General features: G+C 38.8%; 1 protein-coding gene across 4 annotated transcripts in view; it reads left to right on the top strand.

Annotated features, from left to right (window-relative positions):
* The window catches only part of LOC113035556 (cGMP-dependent protein kinase 1), a 100,114-nt gene that overhangs the window by 64,332 nt on the left and 9,626 nt on the right, over nucleotides 1–26,156 (top strand). For 3 of the 4 annotated variants that reach the window (XM_026191190.1, XM_026191189.1, XM_026191191.1), the window contains 5 exons: nucleotides 2,931–3,036; nucleotides 8,045–8,108; nucleotides 12,594–12,671; nucleotides 14,257–14,351; nucleotides 23,535–23,600. In XM_026191190.1, the coding sequence (XP_026046975.1) occupies nucleotides 2,931–3,036; nucleotides 8,045–8,108; nucleotides 12,594–12,671; nucleotides 14,257–14,351; nucleotides 23,535–23,600 (409 nt within the window). Of the gene's footprint in view, nucleotides 1–2,930; nucleotides 3,037–8,044; nucleotides 8,109–12,593; nucleotides 12,672–14,256; nucleotides 14,352–22,213; nucleotides 23,306–23,534; nucleotides 23,601–26,156 lie in introns of those variants that run through there. The other variant, XM_026191193.1, reaches the window with a different exon arrangement.

Raw genomic sequence — 26,156 nt, 5'->3', positions numbered from 1 at the left:
GGATCAAACTAGTGACCTCTCAATTGGTGTCTAATGTTAATGAGAGAAATTAAGGTGTGAGGAGCAGTCAACTCTCTCTCTCTCTCTCTCTCTCTCTCTCACACACACACGCACACACACACACACAATCGTGTTTTTTTCTTAGTAGAGACATCTAATCGACATAATGCTTTCCCAAGCTGCTTCCCCTCAAAAATAAAAATGAATGCCTGATGCTAACCCTTGGCCTAAACCTAACCATAACCTAATTGTAAGTCTGACACTAAAACCCCACTGTGAGTCCCACAAATGCCTTCAAACTCATGGGGAGAGGCATTTTGTCCCCATAACGCTGTTGGTCCCCACAAGTACACACACACACACACACACACACACACGTACACACACACACACACACACACACACACACACACACAAAGAGATGCCCTAACTAAAGTAACATTATTGATTATTACCCAAATTATTTTTCATCTTTCCCTAATGGTTAATCCACCAGTGAGCTCTTTAATTGAAATTATATTTTTGATGCAAAAACATCGTCATTGTTGCTATTCATTAAAAAAAGCAGAAAAAACAGTTAATACATTATTATTTTTTGATTAATATGTAAATTGACAGTGATTTTCTTCCATTCTTGAACAGACAAATTAATTTTAGTTAAAGGTTATGCTTTATTAATTTCTAATTTGTTAGAGAAGTCCAGTATGCTAGCTCGAATGTGGGTATAAAAATCTGAATTTGGGTCAGTAAATTCATAAACTTACATGTTTTTATCACTTACAGTTCAACAGCAGTGCAAAGATTGATGTTGTATTGCTGCAAGTGCCTTTGTACTGAAGTCACTTTTTTTCATCATCCTAATAATCTCAGCCATTCTCAGCAGTTCTTGCCTAACTTGTGATGTGTACCCTAGCAATTTTCCTCATATAAAAACACTAAAATCTATAAAATATTCCCCTAAAAAAGCACACTGTTTTGTTGACACAAAACGTTAGTTTCCTGTGTGTGTGTGTCTGTGTGACTGTGTGTGTGAGTGAATGCATATCACATTTATTAAGTGTCACACATACACTGTACGTGTTAAACTACTCCTGCAGTGACACGTTGAATCCTTATTAGCTGCAGACGCGCTGTTCTGCAGCTAAGCCTGCACACTGACTTCTCTGTTAGTGCCAGTAAGTGAAAAGTATTTTGTCTCTAATCAATAAACACAACACCGTTATTAACAAAACTTGATCTTATATCTTTAAATCTCTGCACAGAAGGGTCACACTGCATTTTCAGGCACACACATACACACTGATAAAATACTAAGCCGATTGTTATCTGATGTATTCTTTTCTAATGTTACCACATGTCCCTGTGGCCGGAGGGCTCCCTGGAGATTTACACTATTTCTGGATGGGCCAGATTGTGGATTTCTTTCTCTGTAGTGCTCATAATCAATTGCACGGCTGCACAATTGAAGCACTGAAGTCTTTTCTTGCAGAAGATAATGATACTTGCAATCATGAGAAACCAGTTGTGAAATAATTATCAGGAACTGCTATTTACAAAATGAAGTATTGAATCCTGAGAGTGACTGCACAATGTGGCCAAGCTAGATGAAATCTGTGTTTTTTGGGGGGTTTTTTTTTTAGTTTTTGTTATTAATTTTCTGGCCCAACAATTCATTTCTTCTGTGAAACGGGTCTGAATGGTAAAATATAATGACATTCATTGGGTTAGAGGTCCATTGCTGTGATGAAATCCCTCATGGCCTGGTTTTCAACAGAGACTCCTCTTCATGACAGGGATCTGTTGAAGTAAAACATATTCAGATCAAAAGTGTCTACAAAGGACTTCAGAGAAAGAAGCGTTGAAGCTCAAAGCACTGAAAATGTCAATGACAGGAATGGTGAAAGACCCAGGCCTCAATCAATCAACGGCCAGGAATAAACATGGAAAAAGTGGAGAAAAATTCAATTTGATGCTACTTTTGCTTTTTGAAGGTCTAGATATTCTGCAAAAGTTCTGTCAGGTTGCATGTATTATTCAAAAAAGTGTCAAAAAGCATTGCATTGTACTGCATTTGTGCCATCTCTTACACACATCAGAGTACCCATGGAAAGATAAAACAGCTGAAACCACTGCCATCCAAAGACAAATCATCTTAGCTCACCTTATCCTAGTCTCAGAAGAGCTGGATTCTCTGTGGAACAGAGCTCTGTGGTCAAATGAGGCATATTTCTAAAGTTTTTAAGAAAAAACTGCATGCCAACATGTCACCTTCACTCCATGCATTGAAGCCTCAGGGCTTGCGCATATTGCAATCATTTCGGAAACAATTAATTGAGTCTAAACTGTTTCGGTAGGAAGGGTATTGGGATAGCTGCTTGTAATTTCAAAGTTGTAACTTTTGTTTTACAGTTTGATAATTGCCCTTAACACAAAGAGCAATCAGTAACTCTTAAAGTAAAAAAAAAAAAAAAAAAAAGGGCATTCACATTCCTGACCTTAAACCAATTAAATTCCTGCAGCATGACCTCAAGCAAGCCATGCATGTGAGGCATTCCAAAAATACCAATTAACTCCAAATTGCTGAGTAAAGAGTAATTGTGCAGAATAGCTGCTATTTGCTGTTTCTAGATTAGAGGTTAGATAAAACATTTGGATGAAGATTATTTCCACTAAGGTAACTAAGCTTAACAACCGATAAATTGCTATAGCTAGTTAAAATTCACCAACACATACCTCAACACACCTACATTTCCTTCCTCATTTCAAGTGAATACAACATTTGTGATAATCATGTTGCACGCACAGAGCATGAAGCTTTTGCAGGCCTTGCATTATGTGTGCTGTTTTATTATTCTAATTGCTGGAGGACGAAAACTGTCTGCCACGACATTGCTAATGTTCATTTTAATCATGTGTGTTCTTCTTTCCAGCTCTAACAAATGTGAAATTGTGGGCCATTGACCGACAATGTTTTCAGACGATCATGATGAGGACGGGTTTAATCAAGCACACAGAGTATATGGAGTTTCTGAAAAGGTAAGGAAGCAAGGCAAATTTTCCAGCAGCGGCAGAAGAGTGGAACAGGTCTTTGATCTGCAAAGCAATGAATGAATTACCAAAATGAATTCAGGAAAATGTGTGTGAGCTGTTTCGCAGATGATCCCTTACTCCTCCATTTTGCCAATAATTATATAACTCAGCAATTATTTCTAGTGCAGCATAGGGAATGTCATTCAACATACTAGAAAAATATCTTGTAACTGTATCACCATCATCGTTTTCAGTACTTATCTGTATCAGAGGGCCCTGACCAATAATCACTTCTCTATTGCCAAACCTATTAACACTTAAAAGACCTGCGCATGCTTTTTCGGGGTCCTGCATGAGGTATAGGATAAAAGGAAGAGGCATCAAAAGACAGCCAATGATCAAAATGCATGAGATGCAATTGCCTTTTAAATATCTCTCACTCTCTCTGCATTCAGCTTCTTTTTTACTGTCATCCACTTTGAGCTTCATCAACCCAGTTATTAAAATTATATCATACCTTCACTCTGCTGCGTGCACCCCACACTATTTTTTGTTTTTTTATCATGACTTTTTTGGCAGAGTCGGTATTTGATCTGTGTCCTCTCATCCATTCACTCTGCCACAATTTTGTATAAATCTTCCAAATCACGAAGGCACATGTTCTCTCTAAAAGACTTTTCTCCCGAGGAAACCTTGTGAATCACTGTGATCATGATCAGGTTCTGTCAGTCCTGAGAGAGATGCAGTACGAGCTATTTTAAGTATTGGGCACAGTGCACAGGAAGGAAGCTTTTTACAAGGTATTTCTAACAAGTGCAAAGCAAGTTGTATGTTAGTATGTTCCAAAACAATCAATTCTGCTATTGTAGAATTTACTCAACTATGACTGTGCAACTTCACAGTGTACAGTAATGGAAGTATAGTTACTTTAAATATAATCTTTAGCTAAGGCTCAATGTTTTGGATAAAAACAAACAAATTTTTTTTTTTTTTTTAAAAAGGTAGAAAATGTTGTCTTTAACAAATTTAATTAGATGCAAATTTTGCAACATAGACACAATGCTGGTATACATTCAGGTTATTTAAAGCATATTTTCCTCAGTGAATAATTATTTGAAGAAATCTTTTTTTAAATTTTAGTTTAAAATGTAATTTTTGAACAGGAAGTCTCTTTGATAGTTTCAGTTAAACCAAAAACATTTTGCAGCTTAACTGTAACGACTGCTTTTTTCCCCTGCTTAAAATAGGACAGTCAGTATCCCTGCAGTCACAAAGATATTGCAAGTCAGCAAAGCTTTTGAAGAGCATGACTTTTTTTCTTTTTTTAAGGACAGTCTCCCGCTGGTCACTCAGAATAAATTCATTTCTTATCTGGAGTGCAGTTTCATGATAAAGCCAGACTTTAAGACAAACACAACCAAGAATCTATTTTAACCACATATGGAGCCCTATTAATATTTCATCTAAGATGTAATCTATTTTAGTGATATCGTTTACTAATAAAGACCGCAAACATTTGCAGTCCCTCTGCTGAGTATATTAGCACACACTGTTCAGTATAACAGCTCTTGCCTGTCAGGAGGACTTATGTAACAGTCCGACTGATAGACTAAGTAAATATTTAATAGGTGTACGTACTGGTTGTTTTGGGATCCCTTGGTGTGTTTGGTTTGTAAAGGGATACCTGGGGGGAGAAATCTGAGATTTATAACAGTGTTTGCAAACTCACAGCACACAGATAATTATGTTCCTGTTTAATTTCCTAGAAACAGATCTAATGAAAGTAATAAACACATATTGGTCACCGTGAGTTTTGTGCCCACCCGTTTAACTGCTGTGAAATTATAGAATTATTCTGACAAACAGAGAAGAAGAAAAACGGGCAAAGAAAGCCCCACGTTGTGCACGGGGGAATTGAGCGCGCTTGTGAAGATTGTTTTATTATTTTTTCTTTACATGTACAGACAGGTGACAAATGAAAGGAAAAACAAAATGATATGTTTAAGTAAGATGATGAGCCAAAAGCTTAAATCTGCATTGATAATGATTCTGAACAACTCTGAATCTCTGGTACTTTACTGAAGGGATGAGCTGCATTTTTTCAGAAGATAATTCCTTTTGATGTTTTAATAATAATGCTATAGAGAGCATTGTCTAACATATTAGTCTCTGTGGATAGTCTGGTAACTATGAAGTGCATAGTACATTAATTATTTTTATTCCCATCAAACCATTTAGTGTTTTTGTATTTCTCAACCTAAGTGAGTTTGTCCTTTAATTCATTACCTGCCTGTGTTTTAAGTTTCTTATTGAGTCGCTCCAGGAAAAGTAATTTCAAAGCTTAGCTTTTTTGAAAAACTCGCCCAGCTTTAGAAAATGCACATTTCTATGAACTGATGTATTGTGGGCTTTTATTGAGATCTCTGTCCCCTTTCACTTCAGATAAAAGTCCAGCTATCAGGAAAACAGTACCTATTTGTAGGTGTTTACAGGATTCTAATAGAAAATTGTTTAAAATGGTATGCTTTATAACTGCACAGTCCCTAAAGCATGGCAGATCCACGCTTCCCCACAGGCCTTGTGTAATTACTCAGCTGTAACATAATTAAGCTGTTGAATCAGAAATTTACTGCGACAGACGCCTTTTGTTTGTGTCAACAGCTTCTCAGCTCGGGGGATTGAAACTCTCTCTGTTGCATGTACAGTAAGTGTCATGTGTTCATTGCTGAGCTGGTTAACTAGTGCCTTTGTCGGGGAAGCAGTAACACAAGGATCAGCACAGTGGCCGTGACAAGATGGTTTAGATTACTGTAATAAAGCATGGAAAATTAAGGGGGAGGGGAGATGGAGAAACAGAGAGGCAGAGCGAGAGAGTGAGACGATACGGGGAGATAAGCCCTTTGTTCACCAACGCGGGGTTATTTTCTCTCCTCCTTGATAAACATTAGGCTAGTTTTATTTAGCAGGGTTGATAGCAGGCAGCATTCATTCAGGCTGCCAGGAAGTAATGGAACAAACACTACGGGCTCATACTGGCGTATTCAACCGTAGGATGTGATGCCCAGCTGTGTAACTACTCATGCTGCCCATTTATGCTGGAAAATAGTACTAAAATACAGGCCATACAATAGAAAAATACAGATTTTGAGTGTTCCTGCTGCCTATATCTGAATTTGTTTGTTGGTTCTCAGATCAAAGTCATGCTGTGATTGAACAAAGTATGTCTAAAAATAGGATGAAAAAAATAATGATACCACACAGGAAGCAATAAAAAGCAAAAACTTGACAGTCACATGATAGCATTTAGCCAATAGAATAAAACATTAAAAAATATGCTGACAACTAACAATTTTAGAGCCTTTATTTGAGTGCATGTTTTGTGTTGGACCAATGCAGCTGTTTTATGTTCTGCTTAAAGTGGTGGAAAAACTAGCAGAAATAAAAGCAATTCTTTCCAGGAAAACTAACATCTAGTTGATGGCTTGTATAACAAGATGGATTTTTGTTTTTGTTTTTCTAGGTTAAACTGAATCATGCCATGAGAATGAAGACATTTTGATGCTTAGTTGAAAGAGAGTGTCTCTGAGCTCTTTGATTGCTTATGTGTATCCTATCCAAAGGGCACCTCAAACAAAAACAGTCTGAATCCTGGAAGTACTCCCACTCAAATCCTCTATTTCTGGTGAACTTTTGTTGATATCCACTGTTGAAACAATATGACATATTTGGAGAACAAACATTTGACAAGGAGCCTACAGATAAAATGAAATACTTAACACTAATAGAACATTTAGCTTTGGCAACAAGTCATATTTATAATTTGTAATACTGTGGCCAAGGAAGTACACCCTTGGCCTAAGAAGTATTACAATAGTTTCTTCTTAAACAGAAATAACTCATTTAAGTAGGCGTTTTTTTGTGTGCATGCACCAGAATCAAGACACCCACAATTGATCTTTCACTGAGGCTCTCCATAACTCACCTTTTCTTTGGTGAATATGCTAGCGTGCTTAGGATAAGCATCCTCTTGAAAAGGGCAGTTTCAGCTTCAACTTTTGGACAGATGGCCTAGCACATTATCTTAAAGCACTCTTTCATTTGATGCAAAACTGAATCAGTGAATCAATCCCTGGAGCAGCAAAGCAAATCATAACAATTTCAACACTGTGCTTGTAAGATGATAGACAGCTTTTCTCTGTGAACATTCTAGGGCTGCATGACACGTATCCACTGTACCCAAACACCTGCACTCTTTTTCAATCCCCTTACAGCATATGAATGTGTCACCTTCATGTCTGAATGAGCACCCTGGCCACTTTTCTGTAAAAGTCAGGAGAGCAGTTCAACTTTTTCACACTTTGTGTCCCTTTCAGCATGTCTGAACAGCACATAATCACCTTAAATGATGAATATGAGTTGCACAGCTCACTAAAAACGTCCTTGTTCAAATTCTTTGTAGCTTGTGATAAAAGTAAGAGATTTTCAAGGCCCCAAGTGCAAGTTGTCTTTTGTACATTTAGCAAATATTGCCCTTATAGGAGATCCCAGGTGCTCTTCCTGACTGTGTAGGTATGTCTGAATGAGCCCGAATAAACCTTTCAGGAACATTAAGTTAAAGTGACTTTTCTCTCTAATGTTATTTATGTTAATGCAAATTTATGCAGACTCATTGTGATTGTAGGCACATGCAACCAACAAACCTGTCAAATGTTTCATGAAATTTTTGAGTTCTTGCTTTTTTAAAAGACATGTAAAATATGAAAATGACAACTTTATGTTTCAGGGGGTTTTTTTTCAAAGAGGATCAAGATTTTTCAAATTTATTATTTATTTTTGCTCACAGCTTCCAAAAGGATATGCTTTCTTCCCTCAGCTTTATACTAAGCCTCCAGCTACACTGCTTCCTACAACTTTTTTTTTTATCTAGAAAAAAACAGAGGGCTAATTAGTAATATTCACTATGCGTGAAGCTGTGTATTCTCTCATATAAAAGCCCTTCTTTTTTCTTCTGCAGCGTCCCCTCATTCCACGGCCTACAGGAAGATATTCTGAGCAAGCTCGCTGATGTCCTTGAGGAGGTAAGTACCTTGTTGTGTGTGACATCTGCAGCCTACTTCTGACATGTCAAATGATTTTCATACATTCAGACTCTCCTATTGTGGTGAGAGGGGGGGAGGTGAAAATGATTCTAGAGGATGTGCACAATAGAGATTATTTTGGGTGCTAGGTGGGACAACCTGTACACAGCTGGGACTTCAGAGTACTGCTGCTCTTTGGTACCTGCTCGGTGTGAGATGACTATCTAAATTTTTCACTTACTAGGGGAGGAATTTCTGGAAATCAGTCCAGTAGAAACCATTTCAGTCTTCTCACATGAAGACATATATATATATGAGAAGGATAGGAGGATCCAAGGATCGTTGAGTGCGAGAGGAGCTGACCTGAAGGATAGGATCATGGCCAAGCTTGAAACCTGGATCCCCCATAGCCGGTTACCAAGACTACGTGAAGTACCCTCAGAAGGTCTGCTAGATGATGTTAATGCAGCACTTCGGACGATACCTACAGCTACCATTACCGAGACTAACAAGTTGATCTACAATACGGCAGCAATGATCAGTGAGATGCTTGGCTACAAGTTGAACAGCCACAAGGGGCAGTACCCTCCATGGAGAGGGAGGCTAGAGGCTAAGATCAAGGTAGCACAGAGGGAGGTTCGCCAACTATTGGAGTTGCAGAAAGGTGCGATGAAGAAGGTGTGTAAGAAGTACAGGAAACTGTCCATACCTGAGGCCTTGGAAACTGCCAAGCAACGACTCATAGTCTTTGCCAGCCGCTTAAAGAGGTACAACAGACAGATAGAAGGCAGGAGAATAAACCAGCTGTTCCCACAGAACCAGCCGAGGTGTACTCTCAGTGGCAGGGGAACAATATGAGAACAGCACCACCAAGGCGGGAGACGGAACAATACTGGAACAGCATTTGGGAGAAGGATGCAACACATAACGGCAATGCTCAGTGGCTAGTGGATCTGAGGGCAGACCACAGCAACCTCCCTGAACAGGGTCCAGTAAACATCACAGTGGCAGACATCCAAGAAAGGGTCTCCAATATGAAGAGTTGGACATCACCAGGCCCCGACATGGTTCATGCCTACTGGCTGAAGAAGCTGACTGCACTCCACGAGCGTCTGGCAGCACAAATGAAACAGCTGCTAGTTGACGAGAGACACCCAGAATGGCTAACCGAAGGTCGGACGGTCCTGATCCCCAAGGACCCCAAGAAGGGACCGGTCCCCTCCAACTACCGACCAATAACCTGCCTCAGCACCACGTGGAAGCTCCTGTCAGGCATCATAGCGGCTAAGATGAACAGGCACATGGGTCAATACATGAGTGGGGCACAGAAAGGGATGGGCAAGAATTTTTTGGAGTTTTTAGTAGAGTTTTTAGTTGGGTAGCATCCAAAAGCTGACAATTATACATTTGTTTATGAAGTCTAGAAATTAGTTCCAATTAACATGACAAGCAATCATCCATGTAGCGCTGCACACAGACTAATTTTTGTTTAAACCCGTGTTTAATTGCTGTCAAACACTGAACTACTAAAATGTAAATGTTTGCAAATATTATGCAGAAACGCAAAATTATTATACAGTAGATAATATGCCTTAATATATGCGACAACAAGCTAAGAATAATAAGAATAATTAATATTTTTTAAATATATAGCAACAATTACGAAAATAAAATACAGTATATAACTGTTTGTAGGTATGTGTGTTGATAACAGAAATATTAGTTCATGCATCTCAGCTGATAGCTGTTCAGTAGAAATGATATTTGTTGCTATAGCTGAAACATGAACAACATTGCCCTGAAAAGCAGTTACAAAGCAAATATTAACAGATGGGATAAAAATCATTCCAGAATTTATAACCTCTAAACCTAAAACTGACCTCTACAAGTGAGAAATGTAGGAAAATAAAGATGTAGAGACGATGAGATGAGAATGCACCTGTGAGTTAACATTAACATCAGCGATATTTTCCTTCACTTTAATATATCTCATGAATAAAAAAAACATAAAATAGATATTCATGTAATAAATAATAAGAACCTCCAGTTTCCAAAATAAAGAAACCGGTGGGATATATGACTCTGAATGGATTGTAGTCCTAACAAAACATTTCTGGAGGTTCAGAAATATGTGGAGAGTAACGGGAAAAGATTCTCCGAAACAATATCACAAGATGAAAGGCAGGGATAAATTAAACTCTAATAAAGAGTAAGGAGACAGTTTGTCTACGACAGCAAAGTCAATAAGAAATATTGCACGAATTTATAGTTTACAAGAAAAAAAAGATGGAAAAATTGAAAATATCAAGGTCCAGTACGGTTTTGAGTTTTCTTCCCTTGTGACTGCAGCTGTTGACTTTACAAATGTTTTGCTAATAAAATTTTAGGTTTGGCACTGATTTTTATACCAGACACCCCTCCTGATGCTATCCATTTATCTGGGCTGCACCAGCAGTCAGAGCACACTGTTTGTGAACTTGGGACCTTTTATGTGCTAGCTAAACATTCTAACTATCAAAATACATTCAACTTTCACGTCTATTTATGCTGCTATATTTTTGTCTAAGGAATGCTGGATAAATAAAATGGTGAGGAAACCTGTGAAAGTTGGCAAAAACATTGTGTGCTTCCATAGTGTAAAAGGTTAGCATGTTCACCTCATAAGCAAAAGGTATGATTCACAGTTGGGAGGAAGTACAAAGCCAACTTTGTGCAGGGGGTAACAAGCTAGTGTACAACCCAGGCTGTCCCAAGCCTGGATAAATGGGAGGGTTTCATCTGGTGTAAAAATATGTGCCAAATCAAATATGCAGATCAGCCTGCTGCTGGAAATAAAAAAGCACATGGAAAGACGTTTCTGCTTGTTGATACAGAATTTTATGGCTAACCTCGCAGGAATGTTGTACTTAGGTGAACAATAAAAAAAATCAGGTTCTAAAGCAAAGCTAGCAACAAGTTAAGAAAGCTCGAAATTCTATTGAATCATATCAACTTAATATTTTGTGTTTTATTTATTTATTTTTACAGTGTACAGTGTATAAACAGAAAGAAATGCTGCTAGGATTAACGCTACAGACAGCAGTCTTGATTTGATCAAGAATAACTATTTTGAAATGTAGTTATTTACACCATATTTAAATTGAAAACCAAGCCTATGTGGTGACAGGTGGCACATCTGTGGTGATCCACGCAGCCTTGTCAAAGAACCTTTCCATCTCTTTGATCAAATCACAACTATGTAACAGGCACAAACTGTCTTGCTACCATTTTAAATTATGTGTCATATTTCATTTGGCCCATTCAGGCCAAAGCAAATATCATATTTTACTGGGTCACATATTGATTAAATCAATTATCCTGCCCTACCGCTTAGACTAGTTATGAAAGATTGCTTTGGTTCATGACTGAGCTTTGGTTATTTGGATCTATTTCTTTTTTTCATCTCAACAATAATAAATAAACCTGAACTAACCGACGCATAACGACTTCAACATGCTGCGGACTACAAACTGTTTTCAAATGACACACGGCAGACAGGAATGTCTCTTCCTTAAATAATACACAGCAGACAGGAATGTCGCTGCTTAGTGTAAGGCGTTAGGCACCTTTCCTGGGTAAAATTGTGTGAGAATGAAAATCTGGCAAATGTCAGTCCCACTGTGGAGTCTATTTATGATCTAACAGGAACTATTGAGCTCTGTCTTTTGTCTAGACTTGTGGCCAGATGTGCAGCATTGTGTGTATTTTGCTGGAGAAACAGTTTATTGTCCTTCTGTTATTGTTCTGGATCATACAGCAAACATCATAATTTGATATTCAATTATTTCCATGATGCCAACTGTTATATAAAGTATTTAGTATAACCTAAGAAACTGGCCTTGGAGAAGAAGCATTATCTTCCTCTAGAGGTTTTCAACACAAGCCATGAACGTGAGTGTGAAAGTCCTTATCTACATGTGTGAGATGGAGCCTACTCAGTTCATGCTGCAACCATTCCAGCACCCACAACCCTGAATAGGATTACCAGGTGTAGAAAAAATGTGATTAATGGACGGATATTCTGTATTAATTTTTTTCTCAGGAAGGAAATGTGATTTCCCTTCATATTCACTGCAGAAACATTCATTTATTCATTCATTTTCTTTACCTGCTTTTTCATATTCAAGGTCACAGAGCATATCCAAGCAAGTAGTGGGTGGAAAGAAGCAAAATACCCTGGATAGTTTGCCAATCTGTGATTTTTAACAAGAAAAAAAGATATCTAATTGTGATTTATATCACTGCACCCAATTCAGGTTTTCCTCCTCTGAAGAGTACTTTTTGTCTCTGGTGAGAGTGTTTCACTTCCAGTATAAGAAAAGAGACAAATTAATTACATTGAACCTGAACTCTTCACTTCACTTCTCTTCTCTTCTCTTCTCTTCTCTTCTCTTCTCTTCTCTTCTCTTCTCTTCTCTTCTCTTCTCTTCTCTTCTCTTCTGACAGACACATTATGAAGACGGAGAGTACATCATCAGACAGGGGGCCAGAGGAGACACCTTCTTCATCATCAGTAAAGGAAAGGTAAGGACAGTGCGGTCCAGACTACCACCAAAACAATCATCAGCTGACATCACAATGCAGGGCATCGTGGTACATGGAGAATAAAAGACCCCTATTTTTTGATAGAATGGGGTGGAATTTTTGGGTGGAAGTTGGCTGTCATCAATCACCATAGGTTAAAGGAGAAGTCAGAAAGAAGCGCTGCCTCTTTCATCATCTCTTTCAGCAGCGACGGGGGTATCTTGGAAGGAGAATGGAGTCATTTGACTCCACTTTTCAGTAATCAGCACTGAGTTTCACACTGAGCACTGTCCTGTCTGGCTTCAACACTGTTGGAGTGCTTTCACATACTTTTCGTGAACATGTTTTGATGCCAGGATGGCTGCAAGTCTCCCTCCTCATTTTCTCTCTGCTTGTTGTCTTCATCTTCTCCATTCATTTCCTGTGCTTCCTTCACAGCTTGTTTCCTGTCTGTTACATCCACAAGCTCGCATGCTGTTTGTTTTCAGCAGGTATGACCACAAATTGATCAATCAGTGACACCTGACAGGGTTTTATAATGCTCGTCCAACAGTTCGCGTCCTCTAACCCCTACTATCACCTTGTTTTTTGGTTCGATTAATAATTTGGTAGAATTTGTTTTATCCAATTATGTTTCCTTCGTCTGGTCCCTTACATCCACAAAATGTAGATGGTACATGGTTTGTAATCTCACCTATACATCATTTGTATCATTTATAAATTGGGTAATGCTGTAATAAGAATGTGTTAGTAATATTTTAGTGCTTTATAATCCTAGTATTTTCCAGTAGTTCACATATGTGAGATGTGAGTGCTTTTGTTCCGTCCTGTTTTGTGTCCTTTTTCTTTGTACCTTACTTTGGCAGTAAACAAAAGCTGTAAATTTCACAAGGTCAGTAAAGTCACGTTGCACAACAGTATGGTCATGGATGTGTGGGTGCAGGAATGAACTCACATACATACATACACACCTGACCTTGTCAATGCTTTCTGCTTAGTTATTTCCACATCGCTCACTTTGGCTCTGTGTAGTCTACTTTACCTATAGGACTTTCATCCAGATTGGACGTCACCCAGCGCGCACACAATCACACTTTGTACCTCCTGTACTTCCTTTCTTTGTTTTGTGCCTGCTCCCACGTGAATAATTACGCTGTCACTCAGGTGTAGACAGTGCGCCGGTGCAGGATTTGCTGCTACATCTGTGCTGACTAATGGATGAAGACAAGATCCTTCAATTGACGAAACAATCGCCTTCATTCCCTTCCTCTAAAATCTACTCAGCTGCCATCACTTTGATTTGTAAAGTTTTCCGGCCCAGCAGAGCCCCATCACTCATGTTTCTTCTTGCTCGTGGCGCTTCCCAGATTCTTCATGGTGATGACAGTTACCTGTTTGAAACAGACTTGCGTTACAGTAGTGCTTCCTTTTTGTTTGTAGCAATGTGATGAACCTGACATTTTAAGACATGATTCCCTGTCTTGTCTTTAAATTAAAATGTTATCCATCTTTTTTTCTTGCTACACATCTACATGACATACATTTTCACTATTCTTCTCCTTAACTTTCCTTTCTGTTTTGCTAGGTTAATGTAACCAGAGAAGACTTGCCCAACGGAGAGCCTGTCTACCTCCGCAGCCTCGGAAAAGGAGACTGGTTTGGAGAGAAAGCACTGCAAGGGTAAGAGTGTTCCTAATAATTCTGCCGCTTCCAATTTATATCTCCCGTCTTCCATTCTTTCACTGCTTTCCTTCTAATTTTCACTCCCAACCTGTCTTTTATATCTTTTGTCTTAGTGTTAACTTGGCACTTAGCCTCCAACTCCTATCAATCTCCTTTCTTTCCGCAACTCACTCTTTTGAACAGCCTTGATAACTTGGCAAATGTTTGGAATTGCTTAAAGCTAGGCCATATTATGATAATTGATTTACTCTAGCTGTTCAAGGCAAAATTTCCACGCATGAAAGAAGAATTATTTCTCTGGACCGAAGGAAGCTTGTTAAATATGATATGAGAAAGAGTTTAAATCCACATGTCTTTTTTTATGCATTTCAGTCTATATTAAGGCGCGTTTTGATCCACAGTTGCTACTGTGAGCATTCTAATTTGTTTGGTTATGTAATAATTTTCCCATCTGCGTAAACAGCAACAACTATCTGCAGATGCAGCTATTTCACCTCCAGCCCCTTTTTTGAAGACCGTATAAATAAGCGCACATGCAGTGACTGTGGCACATTCATGTTTCTCAAGTTCTATTTTTGCCTAAATCGAGAAGGGGGTATGTTTAAGTGACAGCGGAGATCCCTCACAACAACACCGAGTGACAGCCTGTCTGTGCTATTTTGCACACACTGATGTCACTCAGAAAAACAACAGGGAAAAATCATTTATTGGGAGTAGGGTGGTGTTTGTCACAAAAGTATGCACTACCAATTCAAGTCTCATTTCATTTGAACAGTATTATCTAGCTTCTTTTTCTCTCCATTCTGTTATCAAGGATATCTCCATGATGTCCTTGGCTGTATTAATGAATTTCTGCACTCTTTCGTGAACATTTGCTATTAGCAGCTGTAATTCACACAGTGTATGTCGACTTGGAACAAACAGATATAAAACGAGATTACACACTTCTAACATTACACCACTTTGTACGTTATAAGTCTGAACCAGCAGTGTGGATTCTAGCTGTGAAGATGTCCCACAGGTCAGTTTTAAGTAACTATATTTAAAAATGATTCATGTCTGTTTCTAACATTTGGTTTGCTCAAAGTGCTCAAATACTTTCACTGTAGACACTTAGATGTTATAACAGTATTTTATAAACCTGGCGTCAAGACCGTTGTGCTGAAGTGATATTTTTACCCTGCTGTTTGCTCTTCCTTGTCAGGATTGCACCTCTCCATGGACAATGGATTATTTAACATCAGGGAGTGAAGAGATGGAAAATAGTCTGAAGTGTATTATGTCTATGAGGGTCAGGTAGAAACAGAGAAGATATGCGTTCATGCATGCACATTTGAGTGTGTCCATACTTAGACAGCAGAGTTAGAAAAATAATGAAGATGTCGCCATCTTGTGGCTGCTGAATGTGAAAGCCACATAAAAATCAGCGCTCAGACTCATCGGCACTTGAAAACACAGACCGAATCAAAGCAGCGTGCTGTGGAAAAGAGATTTTATGTCAAAATAATAAATATAATGTTTATTATTAAAAGAAATAATTTCAATCAGGTTTTGATGAGTTTTGATGGTGTGCCAACATATAAAGATAAGGGGGTTTTCCTGACTGCACACATTTGTCATTTGTTTCTATCGTGGCTAGAACAGAGGAGTTAAAATTGAAGATGCCTTGATCCCATGCTTTATCAAAGTATCACATGACCTGTGAATAAATTAATGTAAACTTAAATTTAAATGAAAAGTCTTTTCTTTTAGACATATAACAAGTTAACAAGGGTTGTCATTGGCCTCCAGGCTGCACTTTGAGAACACTGGCTGCTGGATGATATTCAGACAGCAGCTTGAATTGCACAGATGGTTGGGCTTTCCCTAAATGTAAAAGCTAATGACTAAAAGATAAAAGATGACAGAGCATTAAAATGCATGTGGGACATGTTAGGCATGGAAAGCTTGATTTCTTAGGGGAGGGACACGTCTGTTGTTGTTTTGAAGTAGACATTTTTTAATGTTTTACGCACATGCATTAAAGCTAAAAGTGCTGTTTGTTGAGTAAGAATCAAACACAAAGCTCTAACACATCATGAATGTAGCAGCTATTCTGATTTTGAGGAATTCGGCGACTTCTTTTAAGTGCTGCTAAAATTATGTAATGGAAAAAAAAAGTTTAATCACCCTGATGATTTTCACCATTTAATAATTAGTTATTATTAATCTCTGGGTCTCTGGCACAGCGTGTCTTTTGTCCCGTCTCCTCGCCTCAACCCCAAACAGTCGCAGTCAATGGCTTCGCTTGCCTGATCCTGGTTCTGTTGGAGAGTTTTTCCTTTTAAAAGGAAGTTTTTCCTTCCCACTTGTCACGGTACTGGGTCGTGTGACCCAGTGTTTGAGTTTTATTTATTTTTTTGTATTCATTTTCAATCTAGTTAAATTCTAGGTTGCTGTTCAGACCTTATTTCTTAGTTATTTCTGTCATCTCTGCCTGTACTCAGTCTCCGTGGTTCCTGCGTCTATGTTTCATGTCTATGTGGTTATGTTAAGTTCATGTCATGTTTTATCTCCATGTCTATGTCTCCGTGTTTCCTGTTTTATTTTGTAAGAGTCTGGTGTTCTTTGTTCATTGTAGTTAGTGTTACTCTCCCCTGTGTGTTCTCATGTGTCTCCACTTCCCCTGATCACCTCATGTGTGTATTTAAGTCCTCAGTCTTCCTTTGTTCGTTGTCGTGTCGTCTGTGTACCTCCCCTCTGGTCAAGTTAGGTGTTTTTCAGGAGTCTGTGCAGTTCATGTTTGCCATTTGGTTTATGTTGTTTTTCATGCAGCCGCATGATGAGGTTCCGTGCAGGTCATGTTCATGTCTGTTTTCGTCACGCCATTTGGTTCACAGTTTCCATGCATCTGCACAGCGTTCTGTTCACGGTGGTCATAGTTTTTCCTTTCAGTCAGGTTAGTGTTTTTCCAGTTTAGGTTTTTGGTTAGTTGCAGTCTCTCCCTGTTATGTTTTGTCTACTCCATTCTGCATCAGCCCAAATAAAGGCTCGCTTTCAGTTTAAGTTCACTCCCGTCTCCTCGCCTGTGTTCGCGCCTGGGTCCACCACACACACTCTCCACACGGTCTGCCCCCGCTGGCCGTGACACCACTGTCACCAAGTGCTTGCTCATAGGGAGCTGTCTGATTGTTGGGGTTTTGTCTCTATTATTATAGGGTCTTTACTTTACAATATAAAGCACCTTGAGGTGACTGTTGATGTAACTTTAAATTAATTTAACAGGATTTAATTGAAGTGCAGCATATGCTTAGCATTAATATTATCCATGATTCATTACTCATATCACTCATTTGTTGGGAGTGAGGGTTTTGCACATGGACTATACAGCAGGATAAATAGTCAGTGGTTATCACAATATACTTTGAAATGTTGTGCAGTTTTGAAAGCTCTTCAAAGCATGCTTAAGAGCATCTTGTGCTTTGTTTAATCAAGAGAAACACTTTTGTTCAACAAACTGCTATCTCCGGCTCACTGTCTCTTGTTATAAACACCTTTTGTCTTAGAGTGTCTTGAGCTGGAGAAGCTTATTTGACTATACCTTTGATGGTCAAGGGTGTCTCGCGAATTGAAATGATGGAGATGCTGGCCATCTTGGAACTAGGCTTTTGATCAGAGGGCTCTTCTGCTGGGCTTTCTAATCTTTCTAATTAGGAGTTAACTGTGCATGTCCTTGCTCATGAAACTCAATAGCCTATACTCAAAGGCTACTCTGTCCATCTGAAGACGTTGCCTTTGATCTGTGAGAACAACATATTTACAAATCAAAGTCAGTTCCCCTGCCAGCTATAATGGTTTGCGAGAGCTTGTGTGAGTGCTGGCGTGAGATGTGTATACGTTAAGGCAGTAGAACAAATATCAAATTATTCTCTAAGGGGCTTGCACATCTATAGGCCCTGAATGACTACAATATATATGTACCTCTTCGCAGTGATGGATGTTCCGGGAAGAGACGCACTTCGAGGGTGATATGTTGTTTGTACTTAAGGAGAACATATCTGATATCACATTCCTCATGTCACTGTGATGTGTTAACTTTCATTGGAGGAGTTGGACCATCACCTGCATAGACAATGTGTGACCTGACCTCCAACTCCTGAGTGTATTTTGTGTGGGTATGGTTGTGGGAATGTTCCAGCTGAAGGTGCTATTTAAAAAAAGAAGTCTGATGTAACTGGGAGAAGTTTGATTGGTATCGGTGTCAGAACACCTTCAGACCAACAATAGCGCTCTGATAATTCACTGTGAGAGTTTGTAATAGTGTGGATATGTTGCCACTATTGCACAAAATCATCACTTTCCCTTCACTCCAAGCCTCATTCTATTAATAGATTTCCCCCGAGTCACCGCTTTAGCTTCTATCATTCATTTAGTATTAACTACAATTCTGAATATTTTACATTGCTTTGTCTACGTTCTCTCAAATTTTTCACATTTTGGTAACTATACTATATACTTTTTTTGTAGCTGCTGCTTCAGAAGCACTTTATCAAAGCAAATCCCATGTTGCTTTTATTTCTAAATCATTATTTTAGGGAGGAAAATCCCTTTGTTGTGTAGCAGTGCAGATACGAAGAAAAAAAAATAGTACTGCTTCTTTTGTTATTTCCCACAGGCCACAGATTTTGTTCTGGGTGTAGGTAAGGAAGCACTCAGTTGCTGCTGGATCCCTGCACGGCACTGCACTGACAACAAAATGACTAAATATTTAAGAATGTGCCAGTCTGGCAAACTGTGTGTCCAAGCAGAGATTTGACAGTGTGAAATAATAAATAGAAGGCCAACCACAAAAGGTTTATTTTTGCACAGGCCTCAAAAATAAATGCTCTGTATGAGAAACACAAGCTCTGAGTGTGTTTATGGCAAGCTCAGACATCTGAGACTTCCCACATTATCTTTGTTAAAATAATCAAACATGGGGTGTGTGGTCCGTGTTTTTTTTTTAATAACAGAATACTGTAGCCCATGACTGAAATATAACTTCAAAGGAGACAATTCATGCACCAATAAGGAAGTGTTTCAGAGAAATATTTTGATTTCAATAACTGAGGAGCAGCGTCCTGGAATACTAGGAAAATATATTCATGAATGTAAAAGTTGTGGCATGCATTGAAAGTAGGTATAGTCTTTGTTATGCAATTTGTACTTAATGGGAAGTACTGTAGCTGCACAGATACTGTGGGACTCATTTAGTGTTGAATAATGAAAATTGCTTTTGGAGTTTCACACACACTATGTTTTAAGATGCAAGTGACTTACAACTTTTTCTTAATCCAGGTTAAATTTAGCATTTTTAAGTCATCAAAAGAGACACCCGGCATACAACCAGGCATTTGTTCTGCCCAGTATTTGTTGTTGATTTGGAAGCAGACACATTCATATGTATATGTTTCGATTTATTCACAATGTTCTGTCTGACCACTGATACAGGTATTTGTGTGATTTTGTGTTTCTTTTTAATTTAAATCGGTACAGACAGCTGTTGTGGTAAAGAGGGAGCTGAGCGCAAAGGAAAGGCTGACAATTTATTTATCAATCCACGTTCCTCCCCTCACTTATGACTATGGACTGCAGGAGGTGACCAAAAGAATAAGATTTAACAATATAATTGGCAGACACCCTTTGGAACTTGCTCCAGGGTGACAAGCTTGATCTTTCGGGTAGAGACACTTTTCACATCAAAAGAACCAACTGAAGTGGTTTAGGCACCTGGCTGGGATGCCTCCTGGATGCCTCCAAGGTGATGTGTTTCATGCATGTCAAAGCCCCAGGACCACACCCACCAGGGAACACCCCTGAAAAACTGGAGGTGGTGGCAGGGGAGAGAGAGGTCTAGGTATCTCTGCTTAGATTGCTCTCCCCAGATTAGAGGTATGTGGATAAATAGATGCTGTATTTGGCCTGCCACTTGTTCTGCCTGACTCCTCTGCAAAAGAAGTTGCTACTTTAATCTCAGTGAGACTTTTTATTATTCGAATAAAATCTATTTTTTAACTTTAATAGACACACACACACACACACACACACACACACACACACACACACACACACACACACACATATATATATATATATATATATATATATATATATATATATATATATATATATATATATATTAGTTTAAAATATGTCGCTCATAGGGGGTCATATGATTGCTGGGTTTTTCTCTGTATCTATTATTGTAGGATGTACTGCACAATATAAAGCGCCTTGAGGCGACTGATTTGGCACTGTATAAATAAAATAAAATTGAATTGAATTAAAATAGATATATATAAATATATCTCAAAAAATACCTCAGCCACAGAAATTAAAGCCTGAACCATTAAATAATTGTCACAAAATTCTCATTTTATGAATCTGGAGTGTTTATTGAACATTCTGACAGTGTTTTTTTTTTTTCTTTTAGAGAAGGCATTAAATTTTATTCTGCATGTATGACTTTTAATTTAAGTAATTTTTACTACATGTATTTTTGTGCAATTTATTGTTTAAACATTTATTCAGGTTTTTCACTAAAAGAAACACACACACACTGATGTTGTAGAGGTCTTACTTGGAACATTTGGTGTTGCAGGGTTAAGCACAAACCAGTGCCTGCATCCTCCACAGTCACCTCTAATTCTTGACCCAGTCTTAACCTGGCTTTTATTCTCCCCCACCCTGCCCATAGCTACTGCCCCACTCTATGCCTCCAACCATAAATTATTTTCATAACCCCTTTCCCAGGACACCAGATCACTGTCCAATTACCATGTTCATTTCAACTGTCTACTGGAAATCAACACCACAGGCTCTTGTGTAAGTCCAAAGGACATTCCAGACACAGCATGCAGCTGCTTTTAGTGTGACACTACTTGTGGAAATGTGTGTGTGTGGCTGCTTTCCAGTGCATTTCTTCTTGTGCCACAATTAACAAGTACTGAGCCATCTTTGGCTTAGGCTCAGCTTAGGCTCAGCAGTGTGAATCACACTGACAGATATTGTTTAGGGATTGTGTTTCAAATAGAACATTGCCAGTATCACTACCATGGCGCACAAAGTTGTTTTCCTCAGCTATAGTCGAGCAGCAGGGGACAGGTGTAAAATGCTTCGTCTAATATGAAACCCTTGAGGTCTCTGAAGGATGATTCATGCTTACATAAACACTTTTTTTTAATATAGCCCGTGGCGTTATGTTGTTTCGTTGTATCACCATGGTTAGTGAATGACGCATACATTGTACACTTCCTTTTATGAGACAAGCCTTTGTAAAACATTGTGTACAGTTGCTCGTTATAACTGCTGAATTGTGTGTAATTCTAATGAGTTGACCTCATTTATCTTACCTTGACTTCATCCACTCAGGTTTCTCTTCATTTTTGCTCATGCTCTTGTTAAACTGCTTGTGATTGGCTCGTCTTCTCAAACAGAAGGTTTGAACACTAGGTGGGTGGGGCTTTTGTGTTCTAAGGTAGAGCAGAGAGCACTGAGAAAGCCATACTAAGGATACATGTTCAGAAACTGTGTTTAGACAAGTTTGAAGCTGGAGCTTGCTCACAGGGACTACTTGCACAGACGCTGACCTCATTATTTGAAACTTTGGTCATGTTTAATATTAGCATCAATCTTTGTAGCACTATGACAGAAAGATCAAATGTTTTAAAGACAAAGTTGGATATAATGGACAAAGTTCGTTGAATATGGAGGTGCCAAGCAGGAAGAAAACAGGAAATACATGGATGTGATGAAGGAGGACATGCAGAGGGTTGGTGTGATAGAAGAGGATGCTAGGGATAGGGGGAGGTGGCAGATGATCCACTGTGGTGACCCCTTAAAGGGAGCAGACAGAAGAAGAAGAAGAAAATAATTATACTTTCAAGGTTTTCAAATCATTGGCGGTTTGAGTTACAGACCACTATTCTTTTACCCATTAAACTGCTTGCTAATACTGCAAGTATGTCTATGTCAATTGTTTTGAAAAGTGTTGGGGGCAAGCAGGAGAACAGGTGGAGAAGTGTTGGCCAGGGTATTGCATTAAGAGCATGGATGGAGGTCCTTGGAGCTTAACAGAGGTGAATGAAATTCTGTAACACAGCTAGCTTGAGAGCCTCAGTTCTCGTCTGTTAATATATCCCTAGCCTCCCTTCTCCTCTGTAGTCCTCACCTTTCAGTGTTTTTTTGTTCTTCCACCAGCTGTGACCTTTATTCAGACGGGTCAGCAGCAAGAGCGAGGCAGAGTGTGTGTGAACATGTGCGTGAGCATGTGTGTTGGGCGAGGGGGGGTTGTGGATGTGTGTGTTTGGACGAGGGAAGGCAGCAGTGGGAGTTCACATGGCACGAGGAGGAATTGTCACCTCACTTCATTGAAATAGGTTGCCATATGTCTTTGAGTTCAGACCAGGCACAGACAGTGTTTGTCCCAGGCTAGCTTCTGTTAGTGCCCCAGCTAAAATGAATCGACTGTTTTTAAATCTAGAAAGTAGACAGTTTTTGGCTTTTGATTTGCTCCCTTCTGGGATATTATAACAATCTTATAACCAAATCTTCAAATCTTCTTTCTATTTTATTTTATTACTTTTTTTTACTTATGGATACAGTTTGAACTAATCTGCTTATGGGAAACCACCCGAAGAATTTTTCATCTGGTTTACATTTTTTAGTTTGTACTGAAGTGGATAACACTATCCTCAAATTGGAAACTTTTACAGAATTACTACACAGGTGTCCTTTGTTAGGGGGGTGCCCTGGGCAGTGCACTGGTTCAGATTTAGAGCTAATCCCTGTGGGGCTCGGTGTGGAAAAGAATTTTCACAGTAAAGGATGGAGTCTTGGGATACGGACTCAGAGGATTCGTGCGACTGGGGTGACTCGTCCGAAGAAGGACTGTCATCAGAGGAAGATGAGCTTGATGTCAAATATGATAAAGAGTAATGCAAATTCTGCAGTGATATGTTTCCTGACAGTGAATTTAATGTATTTTTATTATGTGTCAAGTTTGCATATGAAGTGATATGACAGATTTCAATCACCTCCATGATATGGTCTTTAAAATGAATGAAAATATTATTTTATAACTGCAACACACTTTTTTAGGATTTGATCAAAGTTTTAGTTTTGAAGTTGTGCCTGATTGTGTTGTGTGTTCATTTTCTCCAGGGAGGACATCAGGACAGCCAGTGTCATTGCTGCGGGCGCAGTCACCTGTCTAGTCATCGATCGAGAGTGAGTATCAATAAAATCAATCCTCAAGGGAACTAGTGACTTTTCTACACCGTCTGTACTCATTTACATAAAAAAATGGAAGCAGCAATGAAACAAACCTACAAATTTTGATTTTGCTGAAACATCAATCTGAGGCCACTTCTCCTCATTTGTGAGTGACCACGGCAGACGTACGCTTGATTTAGACCAGTGGTTCTTAACCTGGGTTCGATCGAACCCTAGGGGTTCAGTGAGTCGGTCTCAGGGGTTTGGCAGAGCCTCCACCATGACATGCATAGCTCATTTTGTGCACCAGTAAAAAAATCACATTTTATTTTCAGTAAAGAGGGGTTCAGTGAATGCGCATATGAAGCTGGTGGGGTTCGGTACCTCCAACAAGGTTAAGAACCACTGATTTAGACTTTAGATTGCAATGAATCTTTGCAGTGCCAATTGACGTAACCGTAAGCGGCTGACATCGTCATCAACATTTATGGTTGTGTTTCTGGTGCATTATGCACAATTCAATAAATTTGAGAAAGAGGTTGTGTATTGGGTCATGACTCAAGTTAATTGGCGTATCAACCTTTACAAGTGGCCACGACACATTTAGTTGGTGTTTGGCTCAAAACATCAAGGCTTTCCAAAATTCAATAAATTCAATAAATGTGTAAAAAGGTCCTATACTAGGTCATGAGTCAGCCTAATTGGTATCTCTTTTATATTTTAGAGCTTAAAAGGTGGATTTAAACGACAAACATTAAATTATACATTTACAAACTTTAATATATTCAGAGGGTGTGCTGTTGCAGCCATATTTGGTTTGGTATGACCAGTTTATGTTAGCTGGTGTTACATAATGCAAGCATTTGTATTCTGTAATACAAATGTTATTGCTTAAGATTGCTAACTTCATGAGTCTTCCTTTCTTGTTTTATTGCATTACACTGCAATCCAAAATGTACGATTTTAGTCTCTACAGGCACTGCATGTCAGCCGATGTTAAATAGTTCTGCTCTACATTAAATTTTAGAGATGATAAAAGTTACAAAAATGTAATCACGCCATCATCTAAGCCTGTTCAGTTTCTATGTTCAGGGCTCAGCTTGATTGTCATGTAAATATTTTCCACACACAGAACAAAGAAATTAACTTATTTGCATTTGCTTTGTTCAGTTATGCTGGAAAATCAGGTGTAACGTGTCCAGAATCCAAGAATTTAAATATATGCTAGATGCAGGAATGACTAACAGCTGCTATTTTCTCCACTGATTTTTACCTAATCACCCCACAGCACAACTATGTTTGTCTGAGCTCAAACATTTGCTATTTTCCCCCAGTTGCAATAATGCAATTTGACATTTAATTACAGTGTTTATAATGTTTAATAATAAGATTAAGCTATTGTATATCTGAAAAAGTTCATAACCGCTTACTTTGTAAGGAAACAGCCTGTCTAGTAGCATCGCTGTCTCTTGCATTAAAAAGAGACAGGCTGTGTGGGGAGAGGAAATGGTATCAGCTTTCCAAGGGGCTCCCTGTTGCCTTAGGGAACACAGCAGGCACAAATGGGCCATCCTCAAAGCTAGCAGAGGGGATAGTGAGTGAGTCATCCAGTGCAGGTGATTACTGCTGCCTTTCATGCAAGCAGCTAATGCTGCCACGGCCCACAACAAAAGTGGTTCAGTGTGTGTGTTTGTGTCCCTCAATCAGGCTGGTTTTGGTGCAGAATATTTGTTTTTGAATCTTTTGGTATTCTGTGCCCTTCTGTTTATTTTCTTGATAGCCGTGCATGTATGACGCTTAGAAATCAAACAGTGTGCACGCTAAGAGGTAAAATAAAGGATAATTACAGGAGCCGTGGGAAAGCGAGAGAGAATAAAAAAAGAAGCAGCAGGGATTTACTGGCTCAGTCCAATAGACACTGTAAGCAGCAAAAAATTTAGAGAAAAGCTCAGCTCAGAAACAGCCCTAGCTAGCAGGCATTATGGTCTCAACAGGAGAAAACACCAGATGCAGTGCATCTTCTAGCTGACAGCTTGATGAGCCCTGCTTGAAAAGTGTCAGCTAGTTGTTCTTCCAGGATGTTTGGAATCGTTATTTTGCATAGAAACCCATACTTCAGGGAGAAATGAGGCGAAACACGGGAGTTATTTTTCATGTACCAAACCTCTCAAGAAATTTGGAGGATTTTATTTCAGCAAGTTATTATGCTGTGAAGCTTATTGTTCTGTAGATCCATCTAATATGCTCTAACTTATTCTTTAACTTTCAGAATTTGCACTTTTCTTCTTATCATAATTAGAAATACAGAGGAATAAAAATATGTTGTTGCTCTGCTTCTATCACCTAAATCACATAACGGATTTATTTAGTACTGAAAAAGATATAAAATATTGTCATGGGAGGAGTTTTACCTTGCATAATATCAAATGATTTCTTTATCACTCAACACAGTGCATTTTAAATTTTTAATTTATTCTCTAAATATTCATGCAAAGCGTCTACTTTTGTCTCAAAAATCTCTCTCACCCACCATCTGCTATCACACTGTTTTACACCTCTTTGGGGTAGATG

The sequence above is a fragment of the Astatotilapia calliptera genome, chromosome 13 (assembly GCF_900246225.1).
Source record: "Astatotilapia calliptera chromosome 13, fAstCal1.2, whole genome shotgun sequence".
Lineage (NCBI taxonomy): Eukaryota > Metazoa > Chordata > Actinopteri > Cichliformes > Cichlidae > Astatotilapia > Astatotilapia calliptera.
Note: the sequence above shows the minus strand (reverse complement) of the source record. Positions and strands in the feature narration are given on the sequence as shown.